At 43.3% G+C, this 19,446-nt stretch overlaps 2 protein-coding genes across 3 annotated transcripts in view; one reads left to right on the forward strand and one right to left on the reverse strand.

Annotated features, from left to right (window-relative positions):
• Susd5 (sushi domain containing 5) overlaps positions 1-7,868 on the forward strand; it is a 77,151-nt gene extending 69,283 nt beyond the window's left edge. The window contains exon 5 of the mRNA XM_003473396.5: positions 4,303-7,868. Coding sequence (XP_003473444.2) covers positions 4,303-5,609 — 1,307 coding nt within the window. The 3' untranslated portion in view covers positions 5,610-7,868. The remainder of the gene's footprint in view (positions 1-4,302) is intronic.
• Positions 7,869-9,604: 1,736 nt separating this feature from the next.
• Positions 9,605-19,446, reverse strand: part of Crtap (cartilage associated protein) — a 38,551-nt gene continuing 28,709 nt past the window's right edge. For both annotated transcript variants that reach the window (XM_013156447.3, XM_003473398.5), the window contains 3 exons: positions 15,569-15,714; positions 14,652-14,735; positions 9,605-12,958 (listed from right to left, as the gene is read on the reverse strand). In XM_013156447.3, the coding sequence (XP_013011901.2) occupies positions 12,905-12,958; positions 14,652-14,735; positions 15,569-15,714 (284 nt within the window). In that variant the 3' untranslated portion in view covers positions 9,605-12,904. The remainder of the gene's footprint in view (positions 12,959-14,651; positions 14,736-15,568; positions 15,715-19,446) is intronic.

A 19,446-nucleotide genomic window follows, 5' to 3' on the forward strand; every position in this document is an offset into this window, starting at 1 on the left:
CTGGCCTTTGTTTCATTTTGTGTTTTAAAGAGAATGATATTTTTTTTGGCCCTCAAAAACTATTTAATGCCGGGGGTTTAGCTTAGCGGCATAAGTGCCTGCCCTGGCAAGCACAAGGTCATGAACTCGATCCCCAGTACCAAAACAAACAAAACAACAACAACAACAACAAACCACTTAATGACTGTGTGAGCAAGCTTGTTGACCCTAGGAATCCAGAAGTGAGTGGAGAACACAGATCCCGTCATCAAAGATGACTGAGGTTCCATTTCTTTATTTATAAGAACTTTGTATGTCTTTACCTCAGAGAGTAAAATTACATGTACTTTGTAATTATATATAATTGGTGTATTATTTATTGTGTGTATGTTTAAAGAATGTTGCGTGTGTGTGTGTGTGTGTGTGTGTGTGTGTGTGTGTGTGTGTATAGAGAGAGAGGAAGAAACTGAGGTAAATGTGCAAGTTTAAAAATAATTTACTATAATAAAAAGTTGTAGTAAGGGTTTACAAGGGAATGTATTTCATACAGGTCATATAATTTATAGATTATTTTATAGTATTCACCCAAAGGGTCAAAAGGAACACAGTGTGGGATATCTGTTTGCATATTAGAGACCCAAAGAATCCAGCTGAGCTGAGGGCCTGGATCCCATGGCAATGTCCTGCACAAGTCCTGCACAAGACCTTGAACCCTGGGGATTTAGTTCAGTGGCATAAGCACCAGCCTTGCAAGTGTGTGGTCGTGAGTTCGATCCCCGGTACCGATAAAAAAAAAAAAAAAGACCTTGAACCCAGAGCAATGTTCTTCTTGATTCCAACTGGAGGTAGAGCCCATGACAGTGTCTCAATCTGCACTGGGAAGGCCCAAAGGTCAGTGGTAGGAGCTAGAGAGTCTGTGTCAGTGGGATGAAGAATCTATGCCAAAAGGCTGAGGAATCTACACTGGAGCCAGGCAGTGATACTCAAAGTAAGGACAAGAGTTCTGTTCTGTAATTAATGGCTATTTAAATTTGTTTCCAATTTTGTGGTTAATATGAAATTTCTGTAGATGGATTTTGGCACTCATGCACATATTACTGATGAGTGTATATATAAAAGTAGAATTGCTGTCATGGAGCACCCGTATGTTTAATTTTAGTAGAAATGTCCAGTTTTCTGTAGTATTTGTACCAGTTCATACTCCACTAACAGTGCTTCATATGCTGGTTAATACATATTATCAGTCTGTTTAATGTTATTGTTGTGCTATACAGTGGCATTTCATTATGACTGCAATTAGCGTTTCTCTCATATTAGTGAGATGGCTCAACTCTACACATTTAATGGCTATTTAGATATCTTTTTGGTGATGTGCCAGTTCAAGCATTTTACCAACTTATCTGTGCTTTGTCTATTTACTATTGATTTGCAGGAGTATATTTAAAATTCTAGAAACAAGTCCTTTGCGGACCATATTGTATTGCCAGTATCTCCTCCAATTCTATGCCTCTTTTTATGGTGGCTTTTGATGAACAGAAGTTTTAATCTTGATGTAGTCCAGGTATCTATCCTTGTGCCAATACACAACCTTAAAAGTAATCTAGTTTTATGAAATTTTATAGTATGTGTCCTCCAAGGTTTTTCTTAAGATTACTTTATCTATCTTTAGCCTATTACATTTCCAAAAAGGTTAGCATGGGCTTGCTAATTGAAAATTTTTTTTAGAACGCAATTAAATCTATATGGATCAGCTGGACACAGTGATACACACCTGTACCACTTTAAAGACTGAGGCAGGAGAATTGTAGGTTTAATCCTTACCCACACAACTTAGCCAGAGTTTGTCTCAAAATAAAAAATGAATAAAGAACTGGGGATGTAGGTCAGTTGGAAGACCCTGATTAAACTCCCTGTACTAAACCATGAAACTCAGCTGGCGGCTGGGGTGACTCTCAGCGCCATCCCGAGCCCCAGGAGACGTTAAGATCCTCGCTCCCCGGGCTGGGGATTTAGCTCAGCGGCATAAGCCCCTGCCTTGTAAGCAGGCAGTCATGAGTTTGATCCCTGGTACCCATAAAAAAGGAAAAAGACAAATAAAATAAAATAAAATAAAATAAAAAAACAAAGATCATCGCTCCCAGAGCTCAAGGACCTGCCCAGATCCCAGCTACACTAGGCTGCACTGGGCAGGTTTCAGGCCTGCCCAGGCCACACCCAGTGACCTTCTTTCACACAGGGAAACTCAGCTAGCGGCTAGGGTAAGTCCAAGCGTCATCCTGAGTCCTGAAAGACTTTAAGATCATTGCTGCCAGTGCTCAAGGACCCGCCCAGCTCCCAGTCACACTAGACTAGCCTTGAGAGGTTTTGTGGACCGACTATATTATGCCCAGCAACCTTTTTCAAGTACGGGAGTTGAGAGCAGGTGAAGTGAGTTCCAGGGCATTGGTCTTTGCCTGGGGAGAGCTTTAGCCCATCATCCACATTGGTTAGGTGCCTACCCAGCTACCTGGAACACTGAAGGTGGCACGGGAGGGCCTGAGGGCCTGACTGGACCACGCTCAGCAACCTCCATTCAGTCCCAAGAGCCTAGGGCATAAGAAACGATTTCTAATACATCCAGGGGAAGCCTTGGAACAACACTTGAAACACAGAAATATAGGAAAATGACAAAACAAAAGACCAAAATGCAATCTCAAACTTCCAGCCCATCCCAAGAAAGCCTAGGAGCCATGTACAAAGAAAATATACGCCATACACCTGAAATACCTATAATAATAGCAACTGAAATAAAGAAGCAACTCCAGGAAGCTTAAAGGAATTCAAATTAGAAATAATTTCCCAGGTAAAAGAAGAAATGAGAAAAGTAATGAAAGAGATGCTGAACACATCTAAAGAAGACACAGTTAAAAAATTAAAGGAACAAAACAAAAAGATAGAATCCCTGGATGAATAATTTAAGAAACAAACAGAATACATGAAGCAGATTCAAAGAAATATACAGGAAATCAAAAATTCCATTGAAAGTTGTCAAAACCAACTCAGTGAAAGTGAAGATAGAATTTCAGACCTTGAAGACAAATTGCAGCTAGTGAACAGGAAAGGAAAGATCTTTTAAAAAAAAACAAGTAATCAGGAAATAACAATTCAACAGCTGATGATTCAAAGATGATGCAAAGAAAAACGACATAATTGATAGGGATAAATGAAAAAGAAGGGAACAACACAAATGATATCAAGAGGTTATTTACAGAAGTAATAGCTGGAAATTTCTCAAACATGAGAATGGAAACTGACATTAGGATTAGTGAAGTATATAGAACTCCAAATGGCCATAACCAAAATAAAACTACACCCAGACATATAATAGACTCCCTGTACTGCAAGAAAAAAAAATTTACATAAATCATTTGGGGCAGATGTGAAAATTTTGAGCCTCCCATTACACTTTCTTCATTTATTTAAGTCTTATTTTGCTCAATTCTGCTCAATATTTTGTACATTCCACATCAAAGTCTTACAACCTTTTTTGTTAAATTTAGTTTAATTTAGGTTTTTTTTTTTTTTTAAGTTTCTTTGAGACACAGTCTGGCTGTGTAGTCCAGGCTGATCTTAAACTCACTATGTGGTCCAAGCTGACCTCAAACTCATGGCAGTCTTCCTGCTTCAGCTGACTAAGTGCTGGGATTACAGGCATGCAGCACCACACACAATTAGGTATTTGATATTTTTATGCTATTATACAGCATTCTTTAAATGTTTTGCTTTCTGTTTATTGCTAATATGTAGAAATATAATTGATGTTTATATTTAATGTGAGTGCAGTATCCTTGATAAACTCATATATTCATTGCAATGGTTTATATATACATTCTTTGGGTTACCTATGATTCATACGTAATTCTGTTCCAGTCTTTGTGCTTTTCATTTTGTTTATTAAAAAAAAGAAACAAAAAAAGGGGCTGGGGATTTAGCTCAACAGCATAAGCTCCTGACTTGCAAGTGTGCAGTTGTGAGTTTGATTCCCTGGTACTGATAAAAAAGAAAAAGACCAAAAAAAAAAAAAAAAAAAAAAAAGCAAAACAGAAAAAGGGTAGAAATGATACAGAATTTTTAAAAAATAACATTAAGAAATCATCACTAGTTGATATATTACATATTGCTATCTCAGAAGTAGTTATTCAAATTACAAAAAGTATAAAAATGAACAAACAATGGAACTATGGCAGCACAAACTATTCTGTTGGATGAATTCATTTCTTTTTCTGGTTCCGAACTGACTCTGTGCCTTTGGATCTAATGAGGTTTCTCCCTCCTTCCTTCCAGATGAGGCTGAGGCCCATATTGACTATGAGGATAATTTCCCAGATGACAGGTCTGTGTCATTCAGAGAGCTCATGGAAGATTCCCGTTCAGTGATAGAAGAGGACAAAGGTCAGACAGAAGCCTCTGAAGAGGCACCAAAACAAGACCGTCTGGTCTCCATTTCAGTGAGGAAAGAAAATATTGCCCGACATAAACCTTTTGTTCCAAACACAGGCTTGCCTGGCACCAGACGCGCTGTTCCCACAGACTTGCCAAAATCCCAGCTAAACCAAAAGTACTTGTTGTGGCTTCCTGCTGAGACTTTCCACAAGCCTGATGTGGAAAGGGATGTTGGTGATAATAGCCAAAAGCAGTTTCCTGCTGGAGACAACCACAGAACAGTGAAACTGGTCCCGAGTGAACCTGAAACCAGGTCCCGGGTGACCTACGGCAGCACTGACGGACCCTTGGGGTCATCTGTAGACAGGAATGACAGCAAAGCAGCGGCCCTGGTGGGGAGCAGCAGTGATGAGTCCTGGTTAGATGGCTACCCTGTGACTGACAGGGCTTGGAGGAAGGCAGAGGCAGAAGAGGAGGACGATGGAGACAAGGGGCCTGGGTCAGTCAGACTGGATGACAGCGTTCTGGTGACCCCTGACCAGCCAGCTCTTATGGAAGTTAAAATGCCCAAAAGTACCACCCTCACCCCTGGCAAGGTCATGACGCATACTTCAGTTGTTCCCTCTGAAGTGCTAGATGTGGAAGTTTTGGCTCTCAGGCCCACGAATGTGTCCGAGACTGAAGGTCCTCAGGACAGCGATGATGCCTTGACCAAACACCAGTCAACTGTACCTTGGAGATTCACCACAGAGAAGTCACTCATGGCCACTCCACCCTGTGAACTCACCAATTCTACCCTAAAGATGGAAACACCAACTGCTCTCCAGCAGATGACCAGCAACGTCCCCTCCACCAGCACAGCAGCCAGTCAGCTTCCAGTGGAAACCGCTGCTCCTGAGGTCCGGGATAGCTTCCCATACCTTCTGTCTAAGGACTTCTTGGGACAGGAGGGCCCTGGGCCAGCTGCAAGTGAAGAGGAGCTCCTTCCAACCTTGAAGCCGTGTGTGGGGGACGAGTGTCGTAGCCTCAGCAGAGGCCCCGTGATTGCCACCGTTGTCACTGTCCTATGCCTGCTGCTGGTTCTGGTGAGTGTGGGGGCCGTGTGGGTTTACCGCAGGTGCCAGCACAAGACTTCTGTGTACAAGCTGAATGTGGGCCAGCGGCCAGTTCGGCACTACCAGCAGCAGATTGAGATGGAGAAGGTCTAGTCCCTGCCACAGTGGGCTCTCTCAAAGCCACTGCAGCACACTGAGAAACCCTGATAACTCATAACAGCACAGGTGGAGCAGGGCTGGTCTGTTTCTTCTCAGGTTTGTGTTCTGTCAGCTAAGAAGCAGCTCAAGGCACCCAGCGAGGCAGGCAGGTTTCAGTGGCATCAGCACATGTGTCAGTGTCTTCTCTCCATCTGCCTGGAATTGATTGCACTAACTCCAGACCCAGACCCTAATTCTGATATAAGGTCTTCTCTTCCATTGTCAAGATGTTGCTCTCTTTTCCTTTTTTAAGAAAGAAAATCAGACTCTGATTCTATGTCCTGAAATGTTTGAAACAGGTTTGGTAAACTGAGTGTTTGAAAGCAATGTTATTGAAAGCATAAATGTTAATTGCGGAAGTGGGGGCACAGAAGAACGATGGGTTACTTGCTTTAAAAATTGTGTTATCTTAGGGGCCAGGAATTTAGCTCAGTGGTGTGAACGCCTGCCTGGCAAGTGTAAGGTTGTGAGTTTGATCCCCTGTGCCAAAAAAAAAAAAAGCAAACAAGTAAAATTATGTTGTCCTTGAGGGTAAGTGAGCCAGGAGTCAGGACACAGTCCACAAACTTGGAGATGTCTATAATTTTCAGGTTGATGTTTTGCTCTGGGGAGGTGAGGAGTGAAGACACACACCCACCTTTTCTCCCTCCATTCTGTGGGACAGCCCAGGATTTTTTAAAAACAAGGCAAGCTTTGTACCAGTAAGGGCTATTTCCTCTAGTTGTCTTTGACTAGTCTGTGCCTAAAACTGTCTTGAAATTTCTGCCAGGACTAACAAAATTCAATCCTTAGGTTCCTCCCTCAGGATTAACCATTTCTCCAAGCTCTAGTAGAGCAGAAAGACATGGAGGAAAAAATGTTTGAAGAAGGCCCAAGACTAGAGTACCTTGATAAAGAATTGAAAGGCAGTGTGAAATGATCCATGTTGATCTATTTTTTTACTCATGGGAAAGAGTCCAGCCCAGCACCTAGACCATCTAGTTCATGGTGGCTCAACATTGCTTATGACAGTGGCTCTCAAAGCTCCCAAACCACCAACATCAGTGTCACCTAGAAACTAGTTGGAGATGCAAATTCTCCTATCCTATCCCAGGCTTAGGAAACAGCACCCCTGGGGGTGGAGCCCAGTGCTCTCAAAGTGGAGAGCCATTGGTTTATACCCTACACTGTAAACTTTGAGGCCAGCTGAAGCACTGGAGGATAAGACAGATGACACCCACGGTCTGTCTTGCATGAAAGTCGGGCTCTGCCACTTGCATCTAAGGCACTGTTGAAGCTGCCAAAACACCACCTCCAACAGCCTCTCATATGTTGACCCAGAAAATAAACATGCCACATTTTTCTATTATCAATCAGAATTCATTTTCTAGTCAAATAGTTTTCAGTGGTAAAATTGAAGACATTGCATTTCCTTCGAGTTTTTGTGTGGTATGAGAGAAATCTTGATTTTTAAAATTACATGTAATTGGAAAATTGGTGGTGTTCTACATAAAGAGAAAGGAATTCTTGCAGCACATTTCCTACCCTGACACCTCTTTTCAGTGCAAGCTTTGGAAAGCTAATAGGCTAAGTAGCTTTTAAGACAGTACAGCATAGTCAAAGATCTTAATTTCCAAAATTGGGTAATACAAAGGCCTGAAGTTATCAACTGGAATACCTATGCATTAGATGAAATTTAAAACAGTAGGAATGAAATGTTTTCTGCATGTACCAAAGCTTCAAAACAGAACAGAATAAGAGCCAGAAACTGTATATAATTTTTAAATTAGATTGGAATCTATTACAAGATAACTTTTTGATTTTAACTATATAAAACAACTTGTGTCGACATTAGGACTGTTAGTAAGTATTGTGTAATAGTCTAGAACATTGAATTTATACCAAAACATAAACAGGCAATATCAGTACAAATATACTAATGAATTTATTACAAATTATTAATACATGTGAATGTGTTACATTGTAGATCTGGACTGTAAAGTAAACCTAACACATCCATTTTTAAGTTTTTATTGATTTGGTGTTGCATAAATTAATGTTATAGGATCTAAAAATGTGTGTCAAAATGGAATGATTAAAACACTGTAAACCTAAACTATACGTCATTATGCACATTTGAAGACTGGTAAAAGTTTAATGCTTAAAAACTGAGGGGGAAAGGACTTCATTAACACAAAGCTTCTGATAACATTTTAATAAATATTTCCCCAAATATTGCTGAATCTCTTATTTCTGAGTTACTGCACCATGATTATTCTTTAAGGATCCCCTAGCACCTTGAAAATAATACCTTAACATGTGTTATACTTAATTACCCTCTGTAAACCTGTTAGCCATGTTACTTACTGCAGCAGGACTTCGGGGACCTCCTATCCTTCTTCTCTCCCTTTTCCTTATCCCAGTCATAGTGGAGCAACCCAGGACCAGGCTATGCAGCGAGTGATTCCTGCACCAGTAGCATGGACGCTCCCCATTGGAGCATGGTAAACCTGCAGAATCTCAGACCCAGCCCTGGACCTGCTGCATCAAAGCCTACAGCTCCAAGACATCAGTCTCACTTCCTCTCCTTTATGTACTTGTACCTCTGTGACCACCAGGGCACACTCCTAAGCCTCCCACATTGTGGACACTATTGCCAGCCCTCCAAAATCTCCTTCACTAGGCAGGTGAACCCATTTCCCAGCTGCCCTGAGTGTCCACTGCTAAAATACTCCTAAGCACTGAAGTGTATTCTGCTGACACACAGTACTGCCTTCACCCAGGAAGTGAGAGCAATCCTGACACTGCTAGACTAGTTGCCGTGGGGGTACAAAACGCCAGCCTCCTTGCCTTGAAGGGAGCCCAGCGCCTGGCTACAGAGCTCCAAGATCAGACTGAAGCCGCTGCTTTCTTCCTTTCCTTTCGGTTGGTAGTTCTGGGGAGCAAACCCAGAGCCTCCCATACTCTAGCCAAGTGCTGAACCAATGAGCTACACTCCTAGCCAACTCCCTTTTTTTTTTTCTCATCTCTCCCCTCCCCAACTTCATGGTACTATGGTCCAGCCCCAGCCTTTAGAAAAAAGAAACCACTTTGAGACAGGATGTCACTAAGTTTCTAGCTTGCCTCAGGATGGGATTCAATTTGCAGTCCTCCTGCTTCAGCCTCCTGAGTGCTGGGACTATAGAACACCAGCCCATCTGGCTTTTCACCCTTTCCCCTTTTTGTCTTTTTCCTTTTTATTGGTACCGGGGGTCGAACTCGCGACTGCCTGCTTGCAAGGCAGGTACTTATGCCACTGAGCTACATCCCCAGCCCCCTCACCCTTTCTCTTGAGAGCACTTCATCACTTGCACAAGGCCTTGCTTCGAGGGATCTGTCCATACTCTTATTCCCGACATCTCCATTCCTCAGTCCAAACCCTTTCACAGTGTCCTCTGGTATTCCTGGGCTGACATCAACAAAGTTCCCCTGCTCTCTCCCGTACCTTCAAAGTACTGGTGTTCAAACTGTAATGTGCACCTCTTTTGTTTTTGTGCAGGGTGGTTCCTCATTCTTTCCACCAGCCTCCTCCCCTCTTCTTCCTCATCTGCCCTCCAGCCCATGGGGCAGTTGTTGGCAGTCATGCCTGAAGCAGCTTGGGTCCTTGTTCAAAACGGAGTCCAGATGTTTTTCCTACTAGAATCCCAAACCTGGACATTTTTCCTAGTAGGCTTCCCAAAGCAAATCTTCCCAGGGAAAGGCATGAGCCTGCATTGCCTTACTAGACCATGGCTAGGGAGGACCACCTTTGCTTCATGAAATCCAGGAGTCTTTAGAATAAGAGTTCTGCTTGTTAGGTGAATGTTAGAAATTTCGTGGACTCACGAAAACAGGCCTCAATATAATGTGTTTTGAAACAACTGGGTGTGGCTAAGATAGTCCCATCTAGTAATGCAAAAGAACATGGTGGTGAATAAGCAAAGTAAAATACAGACTTTTAAAAATGTTTGTTTTTATTGTCTAAGTTCTAATTTCCTTCAAGAATGAGATTGCACAGACCACCCTACTTTAAGGAAGAGAGGTGACAAGGGACATCAAGAACATTTATAGTTTGCCCCACTGCCTACAAACCTAAGTGAGTGACAAAACTCTGGGACATATTGGTCACATTATTTAGTTCCTTCCTATTGTTATAAAATGAGGCAGTGGTATCTTACCTGCCAGATTACAGAAGACATTGAGCCAGAGCATTCACCCCTTCAGCAAACAAGTCTGACACTATTTGTTGGGAGAGCTGCTAGGTTCAAGGATCTGGGGGCTCTGTGCTTACCCTGAGAGGCAAGCACTGTCTCGACAACCATCGTGGCTCCTGGTTCTTGTTTCTGGGGAAGGATGGGAGTCAAAAGAAAGCTGGCTGGTTATGGTGTCACTTCTGGTAGGGAGATGCCACAAGGACAGGCATGGGGACTGGTCTTGCCTCTGGCTGCAGACACAGGAAGAGCAATGCAAAGACCTTTGGTGAAGCTCTTTTCCTTTGCCCCCCCCCCCTCCTGTACATAGTTTAAACTCTACACACTGGGACATTCAAGACTGGAGTCACCAGAAAAAAGAAGTTGCTGTTTGGGGGATGGCAGATGATCAAGAGTTCAGACAGCTGCGATGAAGGATTAGTTGTGGTTTTTTCTCAGTACCTGGTTACAAACTGTATTGCAGTTCCATGTTCAAACACTATTAAATGAGAGTGTTTTCTTTGGCACTGATCCACCTTTTCCCCACAGTTTAAGTATTGAAATTTAAAAAAAAAAAAAAACAAAAAACTGAAGTAGCTTCAGCTTACAGTTCACATTTAAAACTTAAAAATGTGATTTCCATGAATGTTGGCAGAAGCCAGCCACTGTTTATTCTACCAGCAGTCCTAAGAAACCCTTTACCACTGACAATCTAACAAACCATTTTCTGTTTGCCACTGTTAGGTTCAATAAAATTTTTGTGCTCTTAAAATTCCCTTAATAAGAACTCCTAAGAGCACACATTTCCTTCCTAAGGTGGCCGATGTGGTCACCATTCCCAATACCTCTCCTTCTGGACCCCAGGGCTGAGTCCTGCAGCTTAGCAGCAGCCATGGAAATCTCGAAACTCAAAGCTATTTGTGTGTTGAACCTGCTGGTCTGGGCTACCCTTCAACCCTTCAGTCCTTCTATCATCTGTGAATATGTCTAACCAAAAAACTCGGCCCCTCACTGCTCCTGTCAAATCTGCACCAGCAGGGGTGTGGGTTGGCCTCGGACCCTGCACCTTCTGCATGGACTGCAAGTGGCACTGGGCCTGGAGATACCTGCCACGGTGCTTGCCTAACCAAACAGGGCAACCATTGTGCTCCGTGCTGGCGTGGCAGAGGACAAGTGTGGCCTCTTAAGAGTAGACTGGAAACTCCTACAAAGCTTACAGACGTGTTTGCTTTCTCAAAGGACAGGCCAAACTGATGCTGAACCTGTGGCATGTTGATCCAGAATTCTTCCAGGCTCTTTCAAGAAACACGCTCAGGCAGGTGTTGGGCTGAGGTCATTGAGTGAGTCCTCAACACTGGGGCTTTGTGGTAGGTTTTGAGGGAGCAGCCTACTCCCCCTCCCCCAAAATTGGTTTAATTTCCTTTGAATTAAAAAAAAAAGTAGTAACTCAGCCTTAAAGCCAAGCACCGTTAATGCTGACCATACTGTTACTAGGCTGTCTTCTCTCAGGGGATATACTGGAGTGGGATAAAGACCCAATGAAAGGGGGCCAACTTCAGAGAGCTAATAAGGATCCACACATGTACCAACTTAGTAACAGACACACACCAACTCAGCCCCTGCCTAGGACATTGCTTATGGAAAGGCTGCCCAGGCTCCCAGGAAGAGGAGCAAGGGCAGCTGTGCAGGGCTGTGGAGGAGTGAGTAGGAGCCCGCCAGACTGGGTCCCTGTGGGGGAGCTCCTTTCATGCTCCCCTGCAGCCAGGAGCTCAGCAGTGTTGGCTATGCTCTCTGCACAGTAAGGGGTCCACTTTCTGGGTCCCTACTCCATTACAGTCCTGCCGGAAGACCCTCTTCCTCAGTGACATAAGAGTTTTCTCTGGTGGAGCAGGGGGTGGGGCACAGAAGGCAATGGGAACCACTCCATGGTTAATAGCCATCTTCCCCAGCAGGAGCCCACAAAAAGCCAAACTGTCACTGGGCATCACCACTGAAAGGGTGCTGTGGCCACAAGAGTGCTCATTAAAACACACCCACTGTTTTGTCTGAATATCCCCAAGGGTACAGATAGTCTGCTGTCCTGGACTGCTTCAGACAAAGACAGAAGCGGGAGGACCACTGCTCGGGCTGGAACCTAAAGAACCTGCCACAGGTTCTCATGTGGGGGAAACAGGAAGTGCTCTCAGGTGGATGAGGGACAAGAGGAAAGTCAGGGAAGTGTTGGGCAGACAGACAGACAGGAGGGTGCTCCCACGTTCCCAGAGGTTGGAATTGATTTGATCCTCAGTAACAGACACAAACACACATGTGCACGCGCACACATTCAAGGCAGACTCTCTCTGACTTTCATTTCCAACTTTGAGACACACAGCCGAGCACTGTTCTCAGCTGAGATTGGTCAACCTCTGTAGGTTTTCCAGAGTGTTACGTAAAAGCCATGCTTCTGTATTCTACACATCTACCTAGCTCATTTTCAGCGCACGTAACAAGCGGTACAGGTCAGACCAGATGAAGACCATCAGGAGGCCTTTGTCTTCTGCCATCTTTCCTGCACGAGAGAAAAGAGACTAACATCTGAGCAGCAGAGAGACCACAGAAGGTTTTCACAATCGGCATCCTTTAGGAGTGTTTTTCTTATTTTAAAAAATAATACTGATTTTTCTGGGGGAAAAAACAACAAACCATGGAAGACTATCCTCCCAACCAAAATGGTGAGAAAGGCACCTGTGAACGTGGGGAAGATGCACATGGACACGAGGCAGGTGGAGTAAACGCAGGATAACAGATATGAACGTAGGGGAGACAGATGTAAAATTGGGGAAGGTAGGAAGACAGGTCTGAACACGGGGAGGCAGGTGTGAGGGTGGGCAAGATGGATGGAAGGTGGCATAGACGGAGGGTGGGGGTGCTCACCCCATCACATGTAGTCAGGGGTGGGGGCTTCCCTTTCACTGCGCAGAGCCAAGGGAAGGCTCTGAGGTATCAGCACCTGGGATACTGGGAAAGGAGAGCAAAGAATCTGTTTCCTGAACATCAAGGTGAAGGCTCATTGGTTGCTGTGGATTAGCCAGTTTCCTCCAGTTCCAAGAGGTCATCCACGAATTCTATCACCTCCCCCTGGAAAAGACAACAGGACAGCTCTGTTAGAGAGGCTGTCTGACTTTAAAAGTGCCAGTGGGCAGAGACAGGAGGCCACCTTTAGCTTTCTCCTTGGGCCAAAGCTGGTGTCTTTACTGGCCTGAATGTAGCCCAGAGACCTGATTTGTCTCTTCCAATGGAGAGGACCTAGCTTCCACTCCCTGTGAACTCCATGTCAGATGACCTGTGTGAAGGGGACAGTCCAGCTACCCTTTGGAAGGCCCAACTTAAAGGCCCTTCCCCACCCCCTCCCTATTGGCAGCTTTCCCATAAAGTCACTATCAGCCTCCTTTCTGCCACGACCACCACATCACATTTCTCAGACCACAGCCACCAACCCCATTGCTACTGGTCAGCATCCCTTCTCTTGGGTATCAGCCCCCACCCCACCCCAAGGACCTCTACGACCTTATCAGGCTCTGCCTCAAGGGCCTGTGCATCACTTCCTGGTTTACACAGCACTTCCACATACAACACAGTGTTTTAGGCGCAACCCTGAGAGGCTCAGTTTTATTGCTATTTTATAGATAAAAAATTGAGACTCAGTTCCTTAATCCCAGTGATGGGTTTATCTCATATAAATCTGTACACAGAAAACTTCTCTGACACAGCCTTATTCAGAAGTGTTTCACATGATACTGGGATAGCAGGAAGAGCAGATCTGTGAACTCCCCATCCATAACGTGAGGGTCAGAGCAGAGTGGGCTCAGATCTCAATCTCAATCTCTCTCTCTCTCTCTCTCTCTCTCTCTCTCTCTCTCTCTCATATTCCTACATTTTGAGACAGGGTCTCACTAAGTCACTAAGTGGCCCAGGATGGACTCAAACTTGCTATCCTCCTGCCTCAGTCTCCCAGTGTGCTGGGATTATAGGCATGATAATCCTGGCTACTCAGAGAGCTCTTCTAAGCACTAATTGTGGCAAATTCCAGTTTTAGAGACATTTTTTAGTTTGTTCTGAGTGCATTTCTATATCACACTCCTAATGGTGGCTTTTCTGTGGCTCCAGCTGTCCCCAAACAAAATGACTACTCTATGATCAACTAAAACTTATCAAAATGAGTTGGCTAAAATGTGATTTTTTAAAACTCTTTTTATCTTTTTGATAAGGTCTCATTATGCAGTTCAGGCTTGCCTTGAGCTCACTCTGTAGCCCAGGCTAGTCTCAATTTGCAACTGTCCTCTTGCTGCAGCCTCCAGAGTGCTGGGACTAAAGATGTGCGCCACCATGCCCAGATTAAACAGGATTAATCAAGAGATCTCAAGGAATTCCAGAGAATGATAAAATGCTTACCCTAAAAATGTAATTTATCAAAGAAAAAGAAATAATTATGGTCTGCGAGAAAAATTAGGATTGGGAGTTTCTAAATCACCTCATCATTTTTATTAAGAAGAATTCAGCTTGATGGCTGGGTGACTCTAGTGGACCCCTATAGCTCTGCCCCATTCAGACTTCACCATCAGGAAATGGACCACTCAGGCCCAGCTGTCCGAGAAAGCTGTGCTTTTCCACACCAGGGTGTGACTGCCATCAAAACATTCATAGCAACTATCTTCTCAAGGGCCCCTTCTGTCACTCATTTCAGGAACAACTCAGCGTTCCAGTGATTCCAGAAAAGATATGAGTAATACTTTCTCTCTCAGCCAGATGTGTGCTAAGCATGAAAACTTACCTCGTCATCATCCATTATATTTTCCTTAGCAAAGTCATACAGCTCCTTCTGGAGTGTAGTCACATTGAAGAACTGTACTGCTTCCTGTTCAGACAGAAATGGAAAATGGCTCATGTGACCAACTGTTTCATCATGTTGGCCATATGAAGAAGGCTAATAAGATATGGGATTTCTTTCTGGAATGATGAAAATGCTTAAAATACAATGGTACTGGCTGCACAGCTCTGAATATATTAGCATCTACTGAATTGGCACTTTAAGAAGGTATATGGTTAATGGATTATATTACAATAAAAAAAGTATGGCCCAACCCTACATACCTGAAGAAGATTTTGTGTAAATCTATGCATATGTGTATTAGCTGGGGAGGTGAGAAGAAAGATGTATATAGTACAACCAGGAGAGCATATAGAAAACCCACTGAAAATACAAAGATCAATTAGAAAAGAGCTTTTGAAAGTGACATTAATGAAGCTCCCTGACAATATGCTCAAACTTTGAGTTTGTCCACCATTAGTATTAAATGATGATCCATCCACACAAAAGCCTACCATGGTCCTATTGAAAAATAACAAAACAGTAGGTCATGGACAGCATGGAAAAATATTTGCACTGAATTGCTAGAAGGACAAAGCAAGTTGCAAAACAATATTACGTATGATCCTGTTTTTACAAAATAATCAAATGCAGCTGAGTAGGCAAACAAAGATAAAGGAGTTCAAGAGAAAGTATAGGTTATTAGAGAAATATACTTTCTAAGTAAAATATTTCTGTAATGTTTAATATTTGTAAAGTATTTGTGGATTCAGAAATCAAAATAAAACAGCAAAGTATTAAGATAAGAAAACTTACAAAAACCAACAAGAGTCCCCTGAGGAGCAAGAAGAAAAGTGGGGAAGGCAAAGTGTGGGACTCACTGGTCTGGGCTGGAAATGCTCGTCGGAGAGGCCCCACTTGTCTCTGTGGTACTGATAGTACACCAGGTTCTGCTGCATGACCTTGTCATTCTGGTCAAAGAGCAGGTAGCTGACTGCACAGGGCGCTGCATCCTTCAGGTCACTCACTGGGTGCAGGAGAGAGGCAGACAGAGAAATCAGCAAGCCACACCCTGCCAAACCCTGCCACCCTTCCCAGCAGCCGCCTTTCCCAGAGGCCCAGCTTCCCAAAGAAAAAGGTCACAAGTACCACCTCTAGATGTCTTGCAATCACCTGCTCATGGGGTGATTCTCTGCGGCTTTGAAGTATAGAAGTTTCTTGTTAGGCAAATGCCTTGACAGACATGTCTCTGTACCATCTCAGGACCTGGTGACCCAACATGGTCTCCAGACCCTGGCACCTCCTGGAGAAGGTGGATCCCAAGGTCTGGACTGTCCTGAGGCTGAGGGAAATAGGATGTCCCCAAATAAGCTCAACTGGGGTCTATGGTTCCTGAGTCCTCTCTGGTATGACCATAACCTCTAGACACAGGTGAAGCCTTTTCCGATTAAACCAGATGTGGAAGACATAAAGGATGGGGACTACCAGACTGGAAAAGATTCAATAAGGTCCTCCCCAACTCCAGCCTCCTACTTAATATTGCCTGGTCCACACCACCTTTAGCATAGGGATTTTACTGGGGTTGGGATTTGTCTTGGAGCTGAGTGGAGGGGAACAAGGGAAGAAAGCCTGGAATAGCCCCCTGGGTATTTATTCTGGCACATTCTACTCCAATTTACAACAAAGGAACCCCGTTTCTGCCAAAGTTGTGATTGGCAGGAGAAACCAGAGCTTATGAATGAATAAATTGTGCCACCCAGCGACTACTTCCTGTAATGACAACTTTGAAACTCTCCTTAGGGGACACATTCACAAGGCCTGCATGGCTGCAGAGTTTGAACATAAATTGGTTTTTTTTGTTTGTTTGTGGTTTTTTTTGTCTTTTTCCTTTTTTTTATCGGTACCAGGGATCGAACTCATGACTGCCTGCTTGCAAGGCAGGCACTTATGCCGCTGAGCTAAACCCCCAGCCCCTTGAATATAAATTGTAACATCCGCTCAAGAAATATGGCGTGATAGGAAGTCTAAAAAGAGTTTAAAACAGGGAAGACTCATGGAGACTAATTTCAGGAAAGAAATTTTACTTATATTGTTTACTCATAACCCCAGAAAGCAGAAACTTCTGGGGAGTAGCACACAATGTTAGGAGGCTTTGGCCTACCAGTGTATACAAGTCTCTGCCAGTTTCCAACAGTCAGGATGACTGCCTCAGCATGTGAGCACCAGGAGCATAGAAAAAAAGAGGGAAACCTTCAATGAAGAATATAAAAAAAAATTTAGAATACATGAAACAGATTCAAAGAGATTACCAGGGAATTAAAACCTCCATTGAAGGTTGACAAAACTGCTTGAAAGAAACTAAAGATAGACTATCAAACCTTGAAGACAGGTCTGCAGCTTGTAATTGTGAAAGGAAAGAGCTCTTAAAAATGACAAGGAACCAGGAAGTAGCAAAACAAAGGCTCCAAGACAACAAGAGGAAGTATAACTTAAGAATAAAAAATGTGAGTGAAGAAGCAGGGGTAAACACAAATGAAATACAAAGGCTAGTTACAGAAATAATTAAAGAAAACTTCCTAAGCATGGGAAAAGAAATGATATTCAGCTAAATAAGGCATACAGAACTCCAGCCAGCTATACACAAAAAGATCTACACCCAGACATATAATAATCAAGATCCCAGAAATTCAACACAAGAACAGAATATTAAAAGCTGTCAGAGAAAAGAAACAGACCACCTATAAAGGAAAACCCATTAGAATCATGACAAACTTCTTGACACAAACCATCAAATCAAGAAGAGATTGGAGTAAAGTATTCCAAGTCCAGGAAGAAAATAACCTCCAACCTAGATTGATGTACCCTGAAAAATCATCTTTCAAATTAATGGAGAAACAAGATGCTTCCATGACAAAGAGGACCTGGGGGAGTTCAGGACTACTAAACCAACCCTATAAAAAATACTGAAGGACATTCTAGAGAGAGAGAAAAAAGATCATGGCTTCAGGAACAGTGGCAGAGGGGGCTCACTGAACGGGGCAGACTGTGGAATGAAGGGGAAAAGTAGATAAACAATTACAGACAAATAGCATGTCAGAGATGAGACAGGGAAGGTTGGCCATAATCACTAATATATATGGCCTCAATTCACCAATAAAAAGAAACAAAGGCAGAGTGGATCAGGAGATTGGGTTCATCAATATGCTTTATAAGAAATACATTTAACCCGAAAGGGAGTTTTCAAAGATGAAAAAACAATATTCCATGTGACAGGGAATCAGAAAAAAGTAGGAGTAGCTCACCCATCAGCTGCAGATTAATTAGAAAGCCATGACACTTTTATATAGTGGAAAACTATTCTTTCAAAAAGAAAGAAAACCTTGAGGCTCTTATAGGTAAATGGTTACAACTTGAGATCATACTTTGTGGGGGATGAGGTGTCACTTTGTAGGCCCAACCCCCTCTAACCTGCAATTTACAATAGCCGCCCTGGTATGCGAGAAGGAGGTAGAATAGGAATGCCTGTTCTCAGTGAGCCCCTCACCCTCTGGAATCCATACTGTGAGCTGGCTTTGTTTTGCAGAAGTCTTGAGGAAGTGGCTGGCCACCCTTTGTGACACTAACAGCAGACAAATTAACAACATTCTTGAGCTAATAAATTTCTTCCTGGGCTAGAGAAGTTATGAGAACTGGTTGTGATTATTTACTTCACTTAGATAGCTTTAGAATAAACATTGTAGTCTGTCACGTTGTAGCTTGCCACAAAGAATGCCTTTTCACTACTTAATTATCTGGGCTCTGTGAACTGATCGGGTTTACTATATATGAATCCTAAAATAAAGATTGTGCGTGCAGTGCAGTGTAACGCGGTGCAGACAGTAAAGGTGTCTCTCCTGTCTTTCTTTTCCGAGCACTGTACCCCCCGTGTCCCGATCAGGCGTGTGTGCGTGTTTACCTTGCCCGGAGTTCAGAGTGCTCTAAGACACTCACGACAAGTGGCGCCCGAACAGGGACTCCGAAGGTCGCTTAGGAAGGTAAGTATAATTTTATTACGGGGAAATGGGACAATCTGCTTCTTCTCCTTTCTTAAAAATTCTTAAACATTTATTATCTATATATGGCATATCGCTCAGGTCAGCTGACTTGGATATGTGTATTGATACAATTAAAGAATATAATCCTTGGTTTCCAGATGAAGGAACTTTGGATGTAGAAGTATGGAGGAAGGCAAGGGTTAGTATAGAAAGGGCTATGCAACAGGAGGAGAAGATTCCTTTACGTTTTTGGGCTATTTGGTCGGTTGTGTACTCTTTATTAAAAGCTATGGAAGATGAACATATTGTAGAAAATCTTCAACTAGAAATTAAGCCAGTTATTCAGGAATTGCCCCTCACAGAGGAGGAGCAGAATGTAGTTCAAAATGACGCTATCGCTTTAAGTAGTGAAAAGGCGTCCAAACTAAAAGTAAAATCCACTACAGCCGACTCAGCTTTAGCTGCCGCAGCAATATCAAATTATGACAATCGCCCAGTTTTACAGGCTATACAGCATTTAACCCAAGAGGTGAAACAACTCTCCGTTAAGCAGAACCCGCCTGTAGTTCCCTCTGCACCTCCTCCATCTAACCCTAATTGGAGTAAAGCCAAGCTAGCTTTGGCTGATCTACCAAAATTAGGGGATTCTGATGAGGAAAAGCCTGCCTTTGCTTTCCCTGTAATCAGGCCACAGCCAATAGATGGAGAGGCAGTTCCCCCTAGAT

Source organism: Cavia porcellus, unplaced genomic scaffold, assembly GCF_034190915.1.
Source record: "Cavia porcellus strain 051 isolate PalLab524CR breed Dunkin Hartley unplaced genomic scaffold, mCavPor4.1 scaffold_13, whole genome shotgun sequence".
Classification (NCBI taxonomy): Eukaryota; Metazoa; Chordata; class Mammalia; order Rodentia; family Caviidae; genus Cavia; species Cavia porcellus.